This window comes from Oncorhynchus keta, chromosome 20, assembly GCF_023373465.1.
Source record: "Oncorhynchus keta strain PuntledgeMale-10-30-2019 chromosome 20, Oket_V2, whole genome shotgun sequence".
Classification (NCBI taxonomy): domain Eukaryota; kingdom Metazoa; phylum Chordata; class Actinopteri; order Salmoniformes; family Salmonidae; genus Oncorhynchus; species Oncorhynchus keta.
In genome coordinates, this window is record NC_068440.1 from 4108691 (window position 1) to 4130434 (window position 21744).

Genomic DNA, 21744 nt, shown 5'->3' on the forward strand with positions numbered 1-21744 from the left:
ACATTTCAGCTTTCCATTTGTTCTTAATTTGTAAAATATTCTAAAAACATAATTCCACTTTGACATTATATGGTACTGTGTGTGTAGGCCAGTGACAACATCCCAATTGAATCCATTTTGAATTCAGGCTGTAACACAACAACATGTGGAAAAAGTCAAGGGGTGTGAATGCTTTCTGAAGGTGCTGTATATGCATCAGCTAATACCAACTCGGAAAGTCATTGTAGGATCGTGTAGGGGTCTTCTTTTTCCCAATATTGCATGTCCCTTTGGAGTGGAAATCTCTATATCCCCTGGTATAAACTGTACACCTGAACACATCAAAACCCTATCAGTCCATAATCTCCATCTCTTACTGACTCAATGTCTAGTATTTAAGCTCAAGGCTTTCTTGGCATAGTGCCCTTGTACAGGCTTTGATCAACTCTGTTTATACTATGTACGCATCCCAAATGGCACCTTTTCCCCTATAATAGTGTACTACTTTTGACCAGATGGTGCACAACCTGCACTATATAATGAATAGGGTGACATTTGGGATGAAGCCTATGTGTGTGTTTGATCATGAAAACAATTTTAGCAGCAAACTATGAGGATCACAAGACATCACCCTTGCTGCATTTAGCAAGACACTCGCTGTGTTCCCTGACTTCTACTACTCATAATTATTGTAGAACTGCATTTAGCCGGCATATACTCAATGGTCTAAAGTACTTAAATAAAAATATTTTCGGGGTATTTGTACTTTGCTATTTATATTACTCTTTTTTTAATTTTCCTATTTTTCACCCCAATTTCATGGTAGGTATCCAATTGGTAGTTACAGTCTTGTCTCATCGCTGCAACTCCCGTATGGAGAGGTGAAGGTCAAGGAACCCTCCCCTAACCCGGACGGGTCAGCTGCGACAGAGCCTGGACTCGAACCAGGATCTCTAGCGGCACAGCTAGCACTGCGATGCAGTGCCTTAGACCACTGTGACACTATTTATATTTTTGACAACTTTTACTTCACAACATTCCTAAAGAAAATATTGTACTTTTTACTCCATACATTTCCCCTGACAACCCAAAGTACTCGTTACATTTTGTATGCTTAGCAGGACAGGAAAATGGTCCAATTCACACACTTATCAAGAGAACATCCCTGGTCATCTCTACTGCCTCTGATGTGGCGGACTCACTAAACAATAATGCGTTGGAGTGTGCCCCTGGCTATCTGTACATTTTAAAAACAATAAAATGGTGCTGTCTGCATTGCTTAATATAAGGACATTTAAATGACTCATATTTTTACTTCTACTTTTGATAGTATATTTTAGAAATTACAGTTAATTTTGATACTTAAGTATATTTAAAACCAAATACTTTTTGACTTATACTCAAGTACTATTTTACTGGGTGAATTTCACTTTTACTTGAGAAACTTTCTATTAAGATATCTATAATTTTACTCAAGTATGACAATTGGATACTTTTTCCACCACCGCATAGACTTGCAATGTCATTTCTTCAAAATTCCTGGGAAGCAAAGGACCATACTTGCGGCATTCCGTAAGTTACCCAATTTGACATGAATGAACCTGATAACTTATTGTTCAAACCATATCTGTGCAAACAAGATTTTATTGTCTCAATTACATTCACAGAAGGCTCATGATAAGATCATTTAGCTCATTTTAATATACAAAATATCAGGGACGCAACTTTCATTGGGGAAATTGCATTTTTGTCCACCCCAGTTATCATTGGAATGTGATACAAAAATAGGCAACATTAGGACCATGCGGACACCTCAAAGCAGTCAGGTAGGCTGTTTGGAGTGTTTATCCAACTAGATTAAAAAAAAAATATATATAAAATACAGTTCCAGGCAAGATTTTAGACACACCTACTCATTCAAGGGTATTAATTTATTTTTACAATTTTCTACATTGTAGAATAGTGAAGACATCAAAACTATGAAATAACACACAAGAAATCACGTATTAACCCAAAACCTCATCAAAATATATTTTATATTTGAGATTAATCAAAGTAGCCACCCTTTGCCTTGATGACAGCTTTACACACTCTTGAAGAGTTCAACACTTTTTTGGTTACTACATGGTTCCATATGTGTTATTTCATAGTGATGTCTTCACTATTATTCTACAATGTAGAAAATAGTACAAACAAAGAAAAACCCTTGAATGAGTAGGTTTGTCTAAAATCTTGCCTGGCACTGTATACATACACTACCGATCAAAACTTTGGGGTCACTTAGAGATTTCCTTGTTTTTGAAAGAAAAGCAACATTTTTGTCCATTAACACAACATCAAATTGATCAGAAATACAGTGTAGATATTGTTAATGTTTTAAATGACTATTGTAGCTGGAAACGGCAGATTTTTTATGGAATATCTACATAGGCGTACAGAGGCCCATTATCAGCAACCATCACTCCAGTGTTTCAATGGCACGTTGTGTTAGCCAATCCAAGTGTATCATTTTAAAAGGCTAATTAATCATTAGAAAACCCTTTTGCAATTATGTTAGCACAGCTGAAAACTGTTGATCTGATTAAAGAAGCAATAAAACTGTCCTTCTTCGGACTGAGAATCTGGAGCATCAGCATGTGTGGGTTCGACTACAGGCTCAAAATGGCCAGAAACAAAGCACTTTCTACTGAAACTCGTCAGTCTATTCTTGTTCTGAGAAATGAAGGCAATTACATGAGAGAAATTGGCAAGAAACTGAAGATCTCGTATACAAAATCATATGCAAAATATACACACTCACTGGTGCTCACATCACACTTCAAACTTTTAAAACCACATGATTCACATTGAGCAAATTACATGTTTCTTCCCTCTCTCTCGAGATATCAATGACATGATGGGATAGTCCTTTAAATAAATAATAACGCAGAAATTTGTTTTTCAAACAGGCGTATCAACATTGATCTGAGTTAATGGTTTACACATGGACCATGATGAACATAATTATCACCTTACCTAATACCACTTTCAAGTGCTGCGGGCCCTATATTACACAATATTTCACCATCCTCCTTCCTTTAGCTTCAGCTAAAACTGTTGCTGGCTTCCTCCTTAAAGCTGTGACTAACCACAGTCCTTGACTGAGAGCCTAATTCAGCCCCAACCCCACCCGTTAACAACGCACTCATCCCAGACTCCGCCTCCCCCTGACAGTCTGCCTGCTCCACTTTCACCTGACCGCCCTGTGAAAAAAAAAAAAAAAATCTCCCCCTCCTTGAACCCATAGGCATAACCATCGTCCATGTCAGCAGCCGCTGTGGTGTTACTACTGGCAGCGGCTCCATCGTAGCTTTCGGCCAGTCTCTCACAGCGTGCCTGGTGGCGCAGGAAACTATCCCTCCAGATGACCTTCTTCCCACACAGGCCACACTCATAGGGCCGCAGCCCGCCGTGAGTCTTCAGGTGCTTGGTCAGGTGGTGCTTCATCTTGAAGCTCTTGGCGCACACGGGGCAGGCGAAGGGCCGCAGGTTGAGATGCTGCATCTTGACGTGGCGGTCACGCATACTCTTCAGGGTGTAGGCCTTCCCACAGTGGCAGAAGTGCACTTTTCCTGTGTAAGGGGCCCCGGCAAGGGAGATGGAAGAGGAGGAAGATGGGATGGGGGGTGAGGAGGAAGGGGGGAATGGAGCAGGAGATGGGGACAGTTGGCAGCTGGAGGTGGAGGTTGGGGTACCACCACCATGGGTCATGTTTGCCCCATTGGGCCAGTTCAACCCTGGGGCCCCCAGGATAAAGTCATTGTCATCAGGAGAGGTAGGTACTAAGGGTCTCTGAGAAACTTGTCCGGTGCCATCCTCAATCTCATCATAGGTTTCCCTTCCAAAGGCACCATCCGCAAATCGGTCAAAGTCCACTTCCCCCTCGTCGTTTTCTCTTCTGTAGTCTTCTTCTCCAGGTTGCGGCCTAGCTACTTGCTGAGACCAGGGACTCGCCTGCCACTGCTTTTGGGTAGAGGGTGTAGAAGCTAAGCAGGAGGGTCCAGGAATCACATCATCTGGTTCCCCAGCAAGGGGAGAAGTCGGGGCTGAACTTCTCCCCAACTGGCTCTCCTCTTTCTTCTGCAGCTCCCCTGAGGTCTTTTTCCCCTCTGGCTGTCCTCCCTCCTCACCTTGGTGTACACTAGATTGGAAGTCCACTGGAGAAATACAAACAGAGTGATGTACAATGGACATAGAGAAATATATAAAGATAGTGTATTTAAGGCACTGGGAGGTGTGCTTATCACGGATAAGTGCTTATCCTCTCGTAAATATGAGACACATGTTTAAAGGGACATTCAGCAGTTGAAACAATAACAATGCGAATCCCCGCCCCCGGTTTCGGTAAAAAGCTAAGGGATGGGGCTAGATAAATGTAGCCACTCTCAAAAACATACAGAGCTATGGATGCAAGGACTGACATCATCCATGATATCAAAAATATAGTTGTAACCATGTTTTGAGGCTATATAGTCTTTGTTTACATTACTTTGTGTACAAACATTGCAGTAAAACAAGGTTGTATTTTGGCTTCTGATGGGGTACGTCTTATAAATGAATGACTTATAAAATAATGATATGTTACCCAATGATTATTGAAGAATATAACTTAGAAAGAATATATAATATATGAGCTTTTCTTTAAAAAACATTAAAACATTTAAAATAACATCAATTTGATCAGAACTAAAGTTTAGACATGGTTAATGTTGTAAATGACTATTGTAGCTGTAAACAGCAGATTTTTTTATGGAATATCTACATAGGTGTACAGAGGCCCATTATCAGCAACCATCACTCCTGTGTTCCAATGACACGTTGTGTTAGCTAATCCAAGATTATCATTTTAAAAGGCTAATTGATCATTAGAAAACCCTTTTGCAAGTATGTTAGCAGAGCTGAAAACCGTTTATCTGATTAAAGAATCAATAAAACTGGCCTTCTCAGACTACTTGAGTATCTGGAGCAACCATCAGTAGGTTCGATTACAGGCTCAAAATGGCCAGAAACAAATAACTTTCTTCTGAAACTCGTAAGTCTATTCTTGTTCTGAGAAATGAAGGTTATTCCATGCGAGAAATTGCCAAGAAACTGAATACTACTCCCTTCACATCTCTGCATACTACTCCCTTCACAGAACAGCGCAAACTGGCTCTAACCAGAATAGAAAGAGGAGTGAGAGGCCCCGGTGCACAACTGAGCAAGGGAACAAGTACAATCGAGTGTCTAGTTTAAGAAATAGACACCTCACAAGTCCTGAACTGGCATCTTCATTAAATAGAACCCGCAAAACACCACTCTCAATGTCAACAGTGAAGAGGCGACTCCAGGATGCTGGCCTTCTAGGCAGAGTTCCTCTGTCCAGTGCCTGTGTTCTTTTGCCCATCTTAATCTTTTATTTTTATTGGCCATTCTGAGATATGGCTTTTTCATTGCAACTCTGCCCTTTAATATTATAAACTTGGATTAGCTAACACAACGTGCCATTGGAACACAGGAGTGATGGTTGCTGATAATGGGCCTCTGTACGCCTATGTAGGTATTCCATAACAAAATCTGCCGTTTCCAGCTACAACAGTCATTTACAACATTAACAATGTCTACACTGTATCTCTGATCAATTTGATGTTATTTTAATGGACAAAAAATGTGATTTTCTGTCAACAACAAGGACATTTCTAAGTGACCATATACAGTTGTGACCATACATACACTTAGGTTCGAGTCATGAAACTTGTTTTTCAACCACTCCACAAATTACTTGTTAACAAACTATAGTTTTGGCAAGTCGGTTAGGACATCTACTTTGTGCATAACACAATTAACTTTTCCAACAATTTTTTACAGACAGATTATTTCACTTATAATTAATTCACTGTATCACAATTCCAGTGGGTCAGAGGTTTACATACACTAAGTTGACTGTGCCTTTAAACAGCTTGGAAAATTCCAGAAAATGATGTCATGGCTTTAAAAGTTTATGAAATCAGCCAAGACCTCAGAAAGAAAATTGTAGATCTCCACAAGTCTGGTTCTTCCAAACGCCTGAAGGTACCACATTAATCTTTACAAACAGTAGTACGCAAGTTTAAACACCATGGGACCACGCAGCCATCATATCGCTCAGGAAGGAGACTCATTCTGTATCCTAGATATGAACGTACTTTGGTGCGAAAAGTGCAAATCAATCCCAGAACAACAGCAAAGGACCTTGAGAAGATGCTAGAGGAAACAGGTACAAAAGTATCTATATTTACAGTTAAACGAGTCCTATATCGACATAACCTGAAAGGCCGCTCCGCAAGGAAGAAGCCACTGCTCCAAAACCACCATAAAAAAGCCAGACTACAGTTTGCAACTGCACATGGGGCCAAAGATCGTACTTTTTGGAGAAATGTCCTCTGGTCTGATGAAACAAAAATAGAACTGTTTGGCCATAATGCCCATCATTATGTTTGGAGGAAAAAGGGGGAGGCTTGCAAGCCGAAGAACACCATCCCAACCGTGAAGCACGTGGGTGGCAGCATCATGTTGTGGGGGGTGCTTTGCAGCTGGAGGGGCTGATGCACTTCACAAAATAGATGGCAACATGAGGGTGGAAAATTATGTGGATATATTGAAGCAAAGTCTCAAGACATCAGTCAGGAAGTTAAAGCTTGGTCGCAAATGGGTCTTCCAAATGGTCAATGACCGCAAGCATACTTCCAAAGTTGTGGCAAAATGGCTTAAGGACAACAAAGTCAAGGTATTGGAGTGGCCATCACAAAGCCCTGACCTAAATCCCATAGAAAATGTGTGGGCAGAACTGAAAAAGTGTGTGTGAGCAAGGAGGCCTACAAACCTGACTCAGTTACACCAGCTCTGTCAGGAGGAATGGGCAAAAATTCACCCATAATATTATGGAAAGCTTGGGGAAGGCTACCAGAAACATTTTACCCAAGTTAAATAATTTAAAGGCAATGCTCCCAAATACTAATTGAGTGTATGTAAACTTCTGACCCACTGGGAATGTGATGAAAGAAATAAAACCTGAAATAAATTATTCTCTCTACTATTATTCTGACATTTCACATTCTTAAAATAAAGTGGTGATCCTAACTGACCTAAGACAGGGAATTTGTACTAGGATTAAATGTCAGGAATTGTGAAAAACTGAGTTTAAATTTTTTGGCTAAGGTGTCTAAACTTCCAACTTCAAGTGTGTATATATATATATATATATATATATATATATATATATATATACACACTTGAAGTTGGAAGTTTAGACACCTTAGCCAGGACTTGGACATCGATACGGTGTGTGTATATATATATATTACACACACACACCGTATATTTAAAAAAATATATATACAAATATAAACACTTTATAAACACATCGATGTCCAAGTCCTGTTTACATTTCACATACTAGGACTACTTACCAGAGTGTCCTCTCAGCTCAGGACCCTCCCTCTTCTCCTCTTCCAACTCTTTTCCCATTCCTTCACTTGCTTCAATCACTCTTTCAGTCCCCTTCTTCTCCTGAGGATCTTCCCCATAGCCACTTCCTCTATCCCTGCCATGCAGCTTCTCAGTACTTGGTGGTGCTGCCCTTTGTCTCAGTCTAGCTCGCAGTCTCAATGCCTCACCAGGAAATCCCCCGTGCCTGGTGTGGTTATGGTCCAGTCCTCTCCCATCGTGATGGCTTAGGTGTGCTTTGCTGTGGCTGGACATCCACACCTCCTCACAGCTGGAGTAGTCACTCTCCCCAGCAGGGTGGGAGTCCAGCTGTGAGTCAGCTAGGTGCTGGACAGGCATGGACATGGCTGGCTGGGGTGAGGGCCTGGGGTGGCCCCACCTGGGGAACTGATGGGGCCTCCTCCACGTGGCCAATGGCGGCAGAGCATTCTGCACCTGGCCGTAGGTCCTCGTCTCCTTCTCTTTCCCCTCTCTCTCCATGTATAGGCACTCGGTGCTGCTTGGGGACTGCTGCCTTGAGGAGGCACCATGGCGTGTGGCAGCTGCAACATCCACAGGGTTGCATTCTGTTGGGGGTCGGGGTCTCTTCAGGATCTCTGTGCATTTGTCAACAATATGCCACATCTGGAGAAAGCTGGCTACCGTTACATAGTTGACAATGTCATCACGCACTATGCTCAGTCGGCCGGTGTAGACTGAACTCAGGACACTCTCAAAGGCCACAGGGTCCATGACAGAGGGCAGAGACACTGTCGTCACATTCTTCAGCAACACCTGGTGGAAGTAATGAAAAAAACCTAGGATTTCAAAGCTATTTTTCCAGACAACAATGCACATGACAGAGCAAAGACACAAACTACTATTGTGTAGAGACAGGCAAAGACAGACGTCTCTCTCTAATACACTAGTCACGGAAACCCAGACCTAGGCAACTGCAGTGACTAGCCTATGTTTGGGATCAATAACGGACTCTCTTCAAGGGAGGGTCCTCTTCAGATAGAGGAAAAGGAGGAGTTAGCCTATGTCTATGCTGTTAACGTACAGAGAGACTATTAGTACACATGCTCATAAACACAGACAGACCTGATCGTGAAAGTATGGCGAGGAGGCAGCCAGCACACAGCGGTGGGCCCTGAACACCTGTCCCTGCACCTGGATGGAGAGGTCACAGAGCCGGCCCTCCTCCCGCTGTCCATTCAGGCTGTCCAAAACTGCTGCACGCACACTGGGGAAGCATACTTGGACCACCGGGCCAGCAGGGGCACCAGAGACAATGCAGTCCTGATCCATTGTGCCTAAAGAATAAATAAGAATAAAATCCTGTTAGCTAGCTAGCATTTACGTTTAGTGCTATCTGGGGATCCTTGGGATGTCCAAAAACCATAACCTGAACCCCTACCCTTGTTGGGTTTTGAGAATGTGAAATCTACTTATTCATGTCACTGATGGAATGCTAAGGTTTAGAGGGCCTACACCAGAAGGGTTATAGGAGGAAGGTGTATAGTGTGTGCAACTAAGCTTGGAATGTGTTGAGTGCAGGGAAGCGATTACATGTGGCAGGCATTGATAAGGGGAGACGGGTGGAGATCTTAGAAACTAACAATGTCACTGAGGGAGAGAGGGTCATGTATAACGTTTACATTATGTCAGGATATGTTACTGTTAACCCGCAGGGATCTTATGGGAGGGATCCTCTGGGAGGAGAAGACACACAGTCTGGTATCAATAACCTAGACAGCCTTGAGTTGGGGAGGAGTAAGCACTATGGGGTTGAGGTCAGGTTAGATGAAGTGAGGAAGAACAGATATCACTAAGGTTCTGTCGAACAACAGAGATGCATTGGCTGTTCAGTTGAGGAGGTGGAGACTCAGTACAGTAGGTTCACGTTGGTTGCCACGTTGGTTGCCATCCGCCAATAAACCCCACAGAAGAAAAAGAATTGAGGGTGACAACGGTAGACAGTGTCCTTCGTCTCCTCCTGTCGGGCATTGTTTTCCTGCAGTTTTGTTAACGACGGCGAGGGCAGGTGTTCGGCCGGCGGGAGCAAAGGACATTGTGTGCTAGCTAGCTAGTCCTAGGAAAACTGCGGTACACAGCATGCGGGAGCGACACCGTGAGCTCGCTAACTACTAAGTTAGCGAGCACACAGTGTATTTAACTAGCAAGCTAGCTAGTCAGTTAGCACACAGTGTCGTCCCCACCTCCCGACTGCTGTGTACCGTAGTAGCTAGCGGGAAGTGGGGATGACCGGTAGGCAGTGTCCTTTGCACCCGCTGGTTGGGGCACTGATTTCCCGCTGTTCTGTAAAATATGGTCAGGGCAGGTGTTCTGCCGGCGGAACACCTGCCCTGACCATATTTTACAGAACACTAGTGTCGCCCCCGCTAATGTAAACTCACTCACTTTTGTACATCGCCTTGGTCCGTACAACAAAATCAATTACATGACCTAAACGCTTCCCGTTTCTGCATAATTCAACAAGACAATGAGCTCTGTCGGGTCTTTATAAAAATGGCGGGTGGGGAAGCGAAACTAATGCGTGATAGTGAGAAGGAAAGTTGTCGTGTGGGAAAACAGCTTTTTTTCACTCGATCTGTCCAATTTATCACCTTATCGCCTCTAAAATGTAAATAAAACACTATAAAGAGTTTATATAATGTGTCATTACATACTTATTTGAAGGTTTGTGTCGAATTTGATTCAGGTTTTTAGGGCGGTGCTAAAGTGATCTTCAGAAGTAAACAGCGGCTTTGAGAGTCATGATCGCATGCAATGATGATGCAAAAAATGACTAGGTATCCGTCCTCACTGTCCATTTCTTGTTTTTAAACGATGAGAGAAGTGCTACACCTGGTGGAGAGAGGCTGTAAAACATAATTAGTTTTATGCGTGCTGTACGTTACGGCATGACACATCACAATGTAACTGAGGGTCAGTTTGATCAACTTTTCTCCAATATTATAGAGCCATTACCATGTCGATCAACGCTTGAATAGAAACGTAGCTCACACCCCAGATTTTGAAGTCAACACAGTCGCTAGTTTTCTTTGCAGCCTCGTTTGAATGTCGCGGTCGCGCACATTTGTACGGAATGGGGTGAGTTTACGTTAGCTAGTAAGAAGGACTCCAGTACACAGCAGGTGGGGGTGACACTGTGTGATAACTATCCAGATAGCAACCTAGTAAGGAGAACTCCGGTACACAGGAGGCGGGGGCAAAAAATAAATACTTGCAGTAACTGGTATTTTGGATGCAGTATTTGCAGCATATTGCAGTTATACTGCACTCTGACTGCAATCTTTTTTTTGTAAGGGCGGGCTGGATAAGCTGAAGTGGACTCGGCCCTAGTACCATTAGCCGGAATCCAGAGTAATATGATTCTGATGGATTCGGTGTCACGGTCGTCAAAAAGAGGAGACCAAGGCGTAGCGTGGTAAGTGTACATTCTTCTTTAATTAAAGAACGAACACTGAACAAAACAAACCGTGAAGCTAATATGGCTAATGCCGACAGGCAACTAAACATAGAATAAGAACCCACAAACTACCCAAGGAATATGGCTACCTAAATATGGTCCCCAATCAGAGACAACGATAAACAGCTGAGCTGCCTGTGATTGAGAACCAATCTTGGCAACCACAGACACAAACACCTAGACTTACAAAAAACCCTAGACAATACAAACACTAAACAAACCACCCTCGTCACACCCTGACCTAACCAAAATAATAAAGAAAACAAAGATAACTAAGGTCAGGGCGTGACATTCGGGAAGAGCTCGGCCCACATGAAGCCCACCCCCCTGATTCACGCAAACCCTGCTGAAAAAGAACATTACTCGAATTTGTATAATTGTAAATTGTTAGTGTCTTAAAGTTGGGCAAAAAAGTATTTAGTCAGCCACCAATTGTGCAAGTTCTCCCACTTAAAAAGATGAGAGAGGCCTGTAATTTTCATCATAGGTACACTTCAACTATGACAGACAAAATGAGAAAAAATTAATCCAGGAAAATCACATTGTATGATTTTTAATGAATTTATTTGCAGATTATGGTGGAAAATAAGTATTTGGTCAATAACAAAAGTTTGTCTCAATACTTTGTTATATACCCTTTGTTGGCAATGACAGATGTGAAGACTTACAGAAAACATTTGACAAGGTTTTCACACACTGTTGCTGGTATTTTGGCCCATTCCTCCATGCAGATATCCTCTAAAGCAGTAAACACACCTGTGGAGTGAGGGGCATTCTTCTTACCAAACCACATGACCTTTGTTTTGGAGGTGTTCAGAACAAGGTTAAGCATAGAGAAAGCTTGTTGGACACTAAGAAAGCTTTGTTGTAGAGCATTTAAAACAAAATCCGGGGAGGGGCAAGCTGAGTATAAGACTGTATCATCTGCATATAAATGGATGAGAGAGCTTCCTACTGCCTGAGCTATGTTGTTGACGTAAATTGAGAAGAGCGTGGGGCCTACGATTGAGCCTTGGGGTACTCCCTTGGTGACAGGCAGTGGCTGAGACAGCACATTTTCTGACTTTATACACTTTGTAGCGGGGCAGGGGAAAAAGAGGGAAAAAGAGGGAGAAGCATTGGGGATAATCACATTAAAAGGGGTGGGAGATGAGGAAATTTTGGATGGGCAATGAGGCATGGCTAAGTCAAATAGGAATCCTGACTTAATGAAGTGGTGATTAAAGAGCTCAGCCATGTGCTTCTTGTCAGTAACAACCACATCATCAACTTTAAGGGACATGGGCATATATGAGAAGGAGGGTTTATTCTCCAGGTCTTTAACCTTTTTCCAGTTAGACCCACAGAGAGAGAACTGCTCCTTAAAGTAACTAACTTTGGCCTTCCGGATAGCCTGAGTGCACTTATTTCTCATTTGCCTGAACGAGAGCCAGTCAGCCTGAGTATGCGTGTGCCCGAGCCTTTCGCCAAATGCAACTCTTGAGGTGGAATAACTCTGCAAGATCACGGTCGAACCAGGGGCAGAACCTGTTTTAATTCTCATTTTCTTTATGAGGTGTGTTTGTTGACAATATCACTCGAAATATCAAAAAAGAAGGTGGGGATCGACAGAGGGGATCAAGCTGATTCTATACCATCTTACAGGGACCAGTTCCTCATTAAAGTTTTTTGACAAGCGTCTATGACAAATCAGGACAGGTTATTTCCCTGAGCAGCCATTACGAACACAGGCTGTAAAACATTGATCACTAAGGATATTACAGAAAACACCAGACTGATACATATCAGGATTATTTGTGAGGATAACATCGAGAAGAGTAGCCTTTTCTGGGTGTTTGGAGTCATACTTTATGGGATTGGTAATAATCTGAGATTAAAAAGATTTAGGGAGTTCCATTCCTTTAGCACTTGGTCAGGTGGTTTAAGCATGTCCCAGTTTAGGTTACCTAGCAGGACAAATTCAGACTTGTGTAAGGGGCCAGGGGAGAGCTTAGGGTAGGGTACAGGCTGGTGCTGGTGGAGGACGATAGTACCCAGCAACAGACACCAAAGAGCTATTTGAAAGTTTAATACTTAAAACCGGCAAATCAAATTGTTTGGGGACAGACTTGGTGGAGACAACCGAGCACTGAAGGCGATCCTTGGTAAAGATCGCCACTCCCCCACCTTTGGAAGAGCTGTCTTGCCAAAAAGACCAGAAAGGTTAACATCAGTATTCAAAACATTCGTCCTTAACCACATCTCAATAATGACCAACACATCTGGATTGGAGCTGTAAACCCACACTTTCAATTGATCCATTTTAGGTAATAAGCTTCTAGTGTTAACATTCAGAAAAGACAGTCTTTTACGGGAGCAGAAATCAGTGAAGCAAATATCAGAGCACAAGTCAGAATTGGGGCGAGCAACAGTTGATGAGCCATTTCCATAGTACAGTCGTGGCCAAAGGTTTTGAGAATGACACAAATATACATTTTCACAGTCTGCTGCCTCAGTTTGTATGATGGAAATTTGCATATACTCCAGAATGTTACGAAGAGTGTTCAGATGAATTGCAATTAATTGCAAAGTTCCTCTTTGCCAAGCAATGAACTAAATCCCCCCAAAAAAACATTTCCACTGCATTTCAGCCCTGCCACAAAAGGACCAGCTGACATCATGTCAGTGATTCTCTCTTTAACCTCTTGCTCCTACCTGACACGCAGGCGTCCCATCTAGACATCTGGAAATGCAAATGCGCTACGCTAAATGCTAATAGTACTAGTTAAAACTCAAACGTTCATTAAAATACACATGCAGGGTATTGAATTAAAGCTACACTCGTTGTGAATCCGGGCAACAAGTCAGATTTTTAAAATGCTTTTCGGCGAAAGCATGAGAAGCTATTATCTGATAGCATGTAACACCCCAAAAGACCCGCAGGGGACGTAAACAAAATAATTAGCATAGTCGTCGCTACACAAACCGCACAAATAAAATATAAAACATTCATTACCTTTGACCATCTTCTTTGTTGGCACTCCTAGATGTCCCATAATCACTATTGGGTCTTGTGGTCAATCCTCAAGAGGCGGGTGGACAAACAAAACCCCACAAATTCTGACAAACTCCAAGCATTGATTATGCAAGAATGGGCTGCCATCAGTCAGGATGTGGCCCAGAAGTTAATAGACAGCATGCCAGGGCAGATTGCAGAGGTCTTGAAAAAGAAGGGTCAACACTGCAAATATTGACTCTTTGCATCAACTTCATGTAATTGTCAATAAAAGCCATTGACACTTATGAAATGCTTGTAATTATACTTCAGTATTCCATAGTAACATCTGACAAAAATATCTAAAGACACTGAAGCAGCAGACTTTGTGGAAATTAATATTTGTGTCCTCAAAACTTTTGGCCACGACTGTAGGTTTATAAATTGGGCTGCTATTATTTTATATTCTGGTCCACTTTGTAATGATGGAAGTCTGGGCAGAGAGCTCGTTTGTCAACAAATTCTAGCTCCAAAATAATTCTTGCCCTTTGAACCCTGAGCTCCGGCCATTGTTTTCATATGGAGAGACTGGGCAATGAGCCCAATTTTTTTCCCTACTTACGCAGACATAAGCACAGTTGACACCATCGAAGTGCAGATGTTTACGTTCTACATGAGTTGTTCTTTTTCAGTTTCATGCTAAGAACAGATTGTAGTGGTAAAATAAAAAGGGATACATTTCTTTGTACCATTTAGAGGACATTGAATTCCAAGCATCACTCCAGTTATAAGAGGCACTGCGAAGGATTCGTTTCAATTCATTTGGTAAGGCCTCATTTGCGAAGGCTAGTGTTCTAGCTCAGCCAATGTTCTTTGGCCATTTTTCAGCCTTGGGTGAATATTGACGTGTTATATTGTCCAGCCGAGTGTGAGATAGAGAGGGGGAAGAGAGATGATGATGTCAACATTGTCGTGCTAGCTGTGTGTGTATATGCAAGAGAGGGGGATGGTACATGAATACACAAAACATTAATTGTTTGTGTGTGTAAGACAGTAAACTAGGCTCATTCTTGAAACTTGTACCCCCAATATGGATGTGAACATTTTCCTGATTCATCACAGATTTTCTATTTGAAAATACCGTACATTTTGCCAATCCCTGCTCTCCATCAACACAAATTCCAAGGTTACACCTGTCAACTGGCCTTTTCAATTCTTGATTCTCTGTTTTTGCATGGATCTTCTAGCTTGGATGGAAGGAACAATTGAAAGGACTACAGAAGTTATCCAGCCTGCTGACTAAGAAATGTAAATAGACAGCAAAGCATAGGCTCTCTCTCTCTCTCTCTCTCTCTCTCTCTGTCTGCCTAACTGGCAGATTGCTGAGGGGCAACATAGTCAATGTACTTGCGAGGCTAAGTCTAACTTAGTGAAGACCTTAGGTAATTGTTAATAATGATTAGTCTCGGTCTTTACATTTCCTGAAATATGTCAATGATATGATGCCTCTACAGCAGTTACCAATGTCCTATTCTGTCACGTTCCACATCCTGCCACAGTCATGTAAAGTTTCTCAAATTCTCTCTTGCTCATTCTCCCTGTTGCTCAATCAAACACGTGTGCAGTTGCAGAGAAGAGGAAGAGATTTGCCAATTACACCCATTTCTAGCACTGTTTGTTGCAGCAATGGTATGACGGGACAACCTCTGAACAATATCATATTTTATTGTCTCTTTACACACTACCGTTCAAAAGTTTGGGGTCACTTAGAAATGTCCTTGTTTTTTGAAAGAAAAGCACATTTTTTGCTCATTAAAATAACAGCAAATTGATCAGAAATACAGTGTAGACATTGCTAATGTTGTAAATGACTATTGTAGCTGGAAACGGTGGATTTTTAAAGGAATACCTACATAGGCGTACAGAGGCCCATTGTCAGTAACCATCACTCATGTGTTCCAATGGCACGTAACCATACTATCAAATCCTCACTGCAAGTTCTCTAGCTACAGCTTCACTTGCAACATTGTATCAACTAACCTATTCTGTGCCCTCAGTTTCCTGGGCCAGTGAGCTCCGGACAGACAGCTGTTTTTTTAGGACGTTTCCACTGGATATATGGGATCATCAGATCACGATATTTCACTTTGAGACTTGGTAATTATCGACGCCGAGGGAGCGAAACAACGCCCCTCTTATATGTAGTCCATGTATCTGAAGCTGTATGGCCGGAAATAGTGTCATGTCATACTCTTTTGATCCAGACAGCATCAGATACATGGTCTACAAATATTGAGACAGAGGGGCGCTGTTTCGCTCGCCCGGATACGTCTTTCTGTCGGTGCGCGTCTCAGTCAAATAAATGAACAATATTTCCATATTTGATTTGGACGGGCAAGGAAGGTAAGGGCGGGCCAGACCCCTAAAACGACCCTGAGTTCTGGGAACCATTTCGCTCCATCTTCCCCCACTGTCGGCCGCTGGGCGTGCTCTCATCACCATCTGGTGGTGAGTGGAATGTAAACGCCAACCGGATGCTTCAGATTTATACAACCGGTGAAACATTTGGTTCTATCTGTGGTGTGGCTAGCTAGCTTGTTAACATTATCTAGCTACATTAGCTAGCTAGCTACAACCAGAAAGGGTTGAACGGCCCAACCGTAATCTTCGCAGCCCTAACTGTGCGCAAATTTATTGTCAGTCTAATATAGCCAGGAACAGTGAACATTAGCAAGACCAATAATTGTTTGTCTAGTCCATTCAACCCAGTGCACTCAACTCGTCGTCAGTGGCTAGCTAGTTAGGCTAGCCAAGTTAGCATGAAACAAAAATGTGTGCAATTCTATTAGCTTCAGTTAGCTAATTACCTCTTATCAGGTTCTCCAAACGCGAAACGAGTCTTCAACATATGCCAGTGATTTCAGCTAAAGCACATTCTTTGCAGCGTTGTTCAATCACTCAGTCCTTCTCGTTTGGTAACGCACACTCAACTCGACACAGTTCCATCATGTCAAGTGGGTGTAGGGTGGGAGTGTAGAGCTTGTCTGCGACTGCCCGTCATGTACCAAGTTCCAACCATTGCTAACTCATGTCGTTACAGTAGCGCAGAACTAAAATAATGTAGGTTTGGACAGCTATCTACCCCTCTTTATTTATTGTCAATATACCCAATTCCTAGAGCTATCCATCCATTATCAGAGGCTGATAATCATTAGAGGCATGGTCATTATAGCCTTGGCACTTTTAGTGATGAATTATCTACTTATTCATCTATTTATGAGGAGTTTATGCCTATCATCACAATTAACATAATAAAAAAGACAAGAATACTTGTGACTTGATGATTTTCATTTAAAAGAATGCAGACTACTTAACCTTTATTCGTGATTTTACAATTAGAATATCCATATAAAAAGGCTGGCTGCTACATTCTTGTCCCTTTTTTCATTACCATAAGCAGTTCACTTTGCAGAAAAATTCCTTGAAAGTATAGGGAGCATTACTTTTTCCACCGTAACCAGCGATCAGCGTTTACCCACTTATTGTTTTTACCACTACAGCAATGACCATGTGGTAAAGGGACCAGCACACTGTGTGCTTTGAGTTCCACCCATAGACTTAGATAGACATTGCTTTATTGTATGTCCCATTATGGCATCTCTGAGAGCATGGGAAGTGCCATTGAGGCCATCTCCATTTTGAAGTAGTCCATTTTCTCCTTCTGCTACTTCTATGAGTTGGCAAGCAAACTGAAAGGGTGCATACTGCCACCTGGAGGGTGTTGTTTGAACAGGTATAAAGACACTGCCACCTGCAGTAAATGTGTTTACTGACAACAAAGCCCTGAGAGAGACTACAGGGATTATACTACCAATGTAGCGATATCGTTGGTAACAGCTCCATGGTGTGGCATGAACCAACAACCCTGCTAAGGGTGATCACACTGTCACCTGTGCCATGAAGATTCAGACCTCTTGGCATATAGTGTAGAAGATCCCAATGAGATCTGGAGCAGTTGCAATCATTTTCAATGTATTTCCAATTGTCAGGGGAAAGGGAACAATAGCAGAACACATGGCAGTCTCATCTTGCTTAACAGTTCTTATTCCTGGACAGAGTCACACACAAGAAGAACAATCCCAACATAGGTATGCTAAAACTCCCCATTATGAGTAGTGAGGTAAACTGGGAGTGGTGTGCCTGGGTGCTACTGTGGAGCAATTTCAATACCAACAGAAATTGTATTTGAATTCCATCATTTTTAATTATTGCACAAATGTAATCATTAAATTCAAAAAATGAACATGTGTTGTATAATTTCAAACTGAATTGAATGAGTATTGCATTGTTGTTTTAAAATTAAATTCCTCTTTAATTGAATATTCAAGTTCAATATTTATATATTCAGTTTCAATATCGTAAATATTGCATTCATAGTCTTTGTATCAAGTTTACAAACTATCATTTCAAGTTTATCAAAATGTCATATATTCAACTTCCTCAGATTCAGTTTTGAAATTCTGTTCTCTAAATTCAGATTCAAAACCAGAGAAAACATTATAGCCAGGAAAGGTAGAGGAGACCAGATAGAATCAAATAGAAGCTTCTGGCAGTTTCTCAGTTGTGGAAAAAGGACTCAATTGTCATACTTGAGTAAAAGTAAAGATACTTTAAAAGAAAATTACTCAAGTAAAAGTGAAAGTCCCCCATTAAAATACTACTTGAGTTAAAGTCTAAAAGTATTTGGTTTTAAATATACTTAATCATGAAAAGTAAATGTTATTGCTAAAATATCAAATGTAAAAGTATAAATCATTTCAAATTCCTTATATTATGATTAAAACTAGACGGCACCATTTTATTAATATTTTCTATTTATTTAAGGATAGCCAGGGGCTCACCAACACTCAGACATCATTTACAAACTAAGCATGTGTGTTTCGTGAGTCCACCAGATCAGAGGCAGTACAGATGACCAGGGATGTTCCATTTATAAGTGCGTGAATTGAACCATTTTCCTGTCCTGCTAAGCATTCAACATTTACCAAGTACTTTTGGCTGTCGGGGAAAATGTATGGAGTAAAAAGTACATTATTTTATTTAGGAATGTAGTGAAGTAAAAGTAAAAGTAGCCAAAAAATATAAATGGTAAAGTACAGATGCCCCAAAAAACTGTAATTTAGCAGAGAAAATAAAAAATAAGGCCCACAATGGAAATAAATCCACAACTTTATTAGGGTAATCCCTTTTAAAGATCTTTGTGTATATACAGTACAAGTCAAAAGTTTGGACACACCTACTCGTTCAAATGCTTTTCTTTATTTTACTATGTTCTACATTGTAAAATAATAGTGAAGACATCAAACTATGAAATAACCCAAAAAGTGTTAAACAAATCAAAATATATTTCTATTTGAGATTCTTCAAAGTAGCCACCCTTTGCCCTGATGACAGCACACTCTTGGCATTCTCTCAACCAGCTTCATGGGTTAGTCACCTAGAATGCATTTCAATTAACAGGTGTGCCTTGTTAAAAGTTCATTTGTAGAATTTATTTCCTTCTTAATGCAATCGAGCTAATCCGTTGTGTTGTGACAAGGTAGGGGGGTATACAGAAGATCGTCCTATTTGGCAAAAGACCATGTCCATATTACGTCAGAACAGCTCAAATAAGCAAAGGGAAACGACAGTCAATCATTACTTTAAGAGATGAAGGTCAGTCAATCCGGAAAAATTCAAGAACATTGAACGTTTCTTCAAGAGCAGTCGTAAAAAGCATTAAGCGCTATGATGAAACTGGCTCTCATGAGGATCGCCACAGGAAAGGAAGACCCAGTTACCTCTGTTGCAGAGGAAAAGTGTATTAGAGTTAACTGCACCTCAGATTGCAGCCCAAATAAATGCTTCAACTGTTCAGAGGAAACTGTGAATCAGGCCTTCATGGTTGAATTGCTACAAAAAAACACAACTAAAGGACACAAATAAGAAGAGAATTGCTTGGGCCAAGAAACACAAGCAATGGACATTAGACAGGTGGAAATCATGACCTTTGTTTTGGAGGTGTTCAGAACAAGGTTAAGGTCAGAGAAAGCTTGTTGGACACTTAGAAAGCTTTAACACAAAATCCGGGGAGGGGCCAGCTGAATATAAGACTGTATCATCTGCATATAAATCAATGAGAGAGCTACCTACTGCCTGAGCTATGTTGTCAATGTAAATTGAAAAGAGTGTGGGGCCTAGGTTCAAGCCTTGGGGTACACGCTTGGTAACAGGTAGTGGCTGAGACAGTAGATGTTCTGACTTTATACACTGCACTCTTTGAGAGAGGTTGTTAGAAAATCAGGCCAATGACCCCGCAGAGACACCAATACTCCTTAGCCGGCCCACAAGAATGGAATGGTCTACCGTATCAACAGCTTTGGCCAAGTCAATAAAAATAGCAGCACAAAGGACCTTCCGGGTGGCGCAGTGGTCTAAGGCACTGCATCGTAGTGCTAGCTGTGCCACCAGAGATTCTGGGTTCCAGCCCAGGCTCTGTCGCAGCCGGCCGCGATCAGGAGGCCCATGGGGCGGCACACAATTGGTCCAGTGTCGTCCGGGTTAGGGAGGGTTTGTCCGACAGGGATATCCTCATTGCGCACTAGCGCACATTGGTGCAGCTGGCTTCCGGGTTCGATGTGCATTGTGTCAAGAAGCAGTGCGGCGTGGTTGGGTTGCATTTCGGGAAGATACATGACTCTCGACCTTCGCCTCTCCTGAGTCCGTACAGGAGTTGCAGCGATGAGACAAGACTGTAACTACTACCAATTGGATACCATGAAATTGGGGAGAAAAAAGGGGTAAAAAAATATATATTCTAATAAAAAAAATTTAAACGTAAAAAAAATATCAGAACAACATTGCTTAGAATCAAGGGCAATGGTGACATCATTGAGGACCTTTACGGTGGCAGTGACACATCCATAACCTGCGCGGAAACCAGATTGCATACCAGAGAGAATACTAGAGACATCAAGAAAGCCAGTCAGTTGATTATTGACAAGCTTTTCCAACACTTTTGATAAACAAGGCAAAATAGAAATAGCCTATAACAGTTAGGATCCGCTTGATCTCCCCTTTTAAATAAAGGACGCACCGTGGCTGCCTTCCAAGCAATGGGAACATCCCAGAGAGGAGAGACAGGTTACAAATGTCAGAGATAGGCTTGGCGATGATAGGGGCAGCAACCTTAAAGAAGAAAGGGTCTGAACCATCTGATCCAGATTTTAGGGGGGTGGATCAAGTTTAAGGATGTCCTTTAGCATCTCGGACTCAGTGACAGACTGCAGGGAGAAACTTTGTAGTGGGGCAGGGGAAAAAGAGGGAGGAGTATCGCGGCTAGTCACATTAGAAGTGGTGGGAGATGAGTAAATGTTGGACAGGCAATGAGGCATGGCTGAGTCAAATAGGAATCCTGACTTAATGAAGTGGTGATTAAAGAGCTCAGCTGTGTGCTTCTTGTCAGTAACAACCACATCATCAACTTTAAGGGACATGGGAAATCTATGAGAAGGAGGGTTTATTCTCCAGGTCTTTAACCGTTTTCCAGAACTTCTTGGGGTTAGACCCACAGAGAGAGAACTGCTCCTTAAAGTAACTAACTTTGGCCTTCCCGGATAGCCTGAGTGCACTTATTTCTCATTTGCCTGAACGAGAACCAGTCAGCCTGAGTATGCTTGTGCCGAGCCTTTAGCCAAATGCAACTCTTGAGGTGGAGTAACTCTGCAAGATCACGGTCGAACCAGGGGCAGAACCTGTTTTAATTCTCTTTTTT

General features: G+C 41.9%; 1 protein-coding gene across 2 annotated transcripts; it reads right to left on the reverse strand.

Moving 5' to 3' along the window:
- Positions 1–1605: 1605 nt before the first annotated feature.
- LOC118399174 (hypermethylated in cancer 2 protein-like) lies at positions 1606–17152 on the reverse strand. Of its 2 annotated transcripts, none has more exons than XM_035795035.2 (4): positions 16799–17152; positions 8566–8777; positions 7446–8256; positions 1606–4175 (listed from the first exon to the last, which is right to left on the reverse strand). In XM_035795035.2, exons 2-4 carry the CDS (start codon positions 8770–8772, stop codon positions 3133–3135), a joined length of 2061 nt encoding a protein of 686 aa, XP_035650928.2. In that variant the 5' UTR covers positions 8773–8777; positions 16799–17152; the 3' UTR covers positions 1606–3132. The 2 variants fall into 2 exon arrangements, with proteins under 2 accessions (XP_035650928.2, XP_035650929.2); XM_035795036.2 differs by lacking the exon at positions 16799–17152 and adding an exon at positions 15972–16131.
- Positions 17153–21744: the final 4592 nt, after the last annotated feature.

Bases quoted from the DNA above. Each gene is read 5' to 3' on its own strand.
- LOC118399174 (XM_035795035.2), bottom strand. From the start codon at position 8,772: ATGGATCAGGACTGCATTGTCTCTGGTGCCCCTGCTGGCCCGGTGGTC. The intron at 8,257-8,565 runs GTCTGTCTGTGT...TACTTCCACCAG, and splicing joins CGCCATACTTTCACGATCAG to GTGTTGCTGAAGAATGTGAC. The intron at 4,176-7,445 runs GTAAGTAGTCCT...GTATTTCTCCAG, and splicing joins TGAGCTGAGAGGACACTCTG to TGGACTTCCAATCTAGTGTA.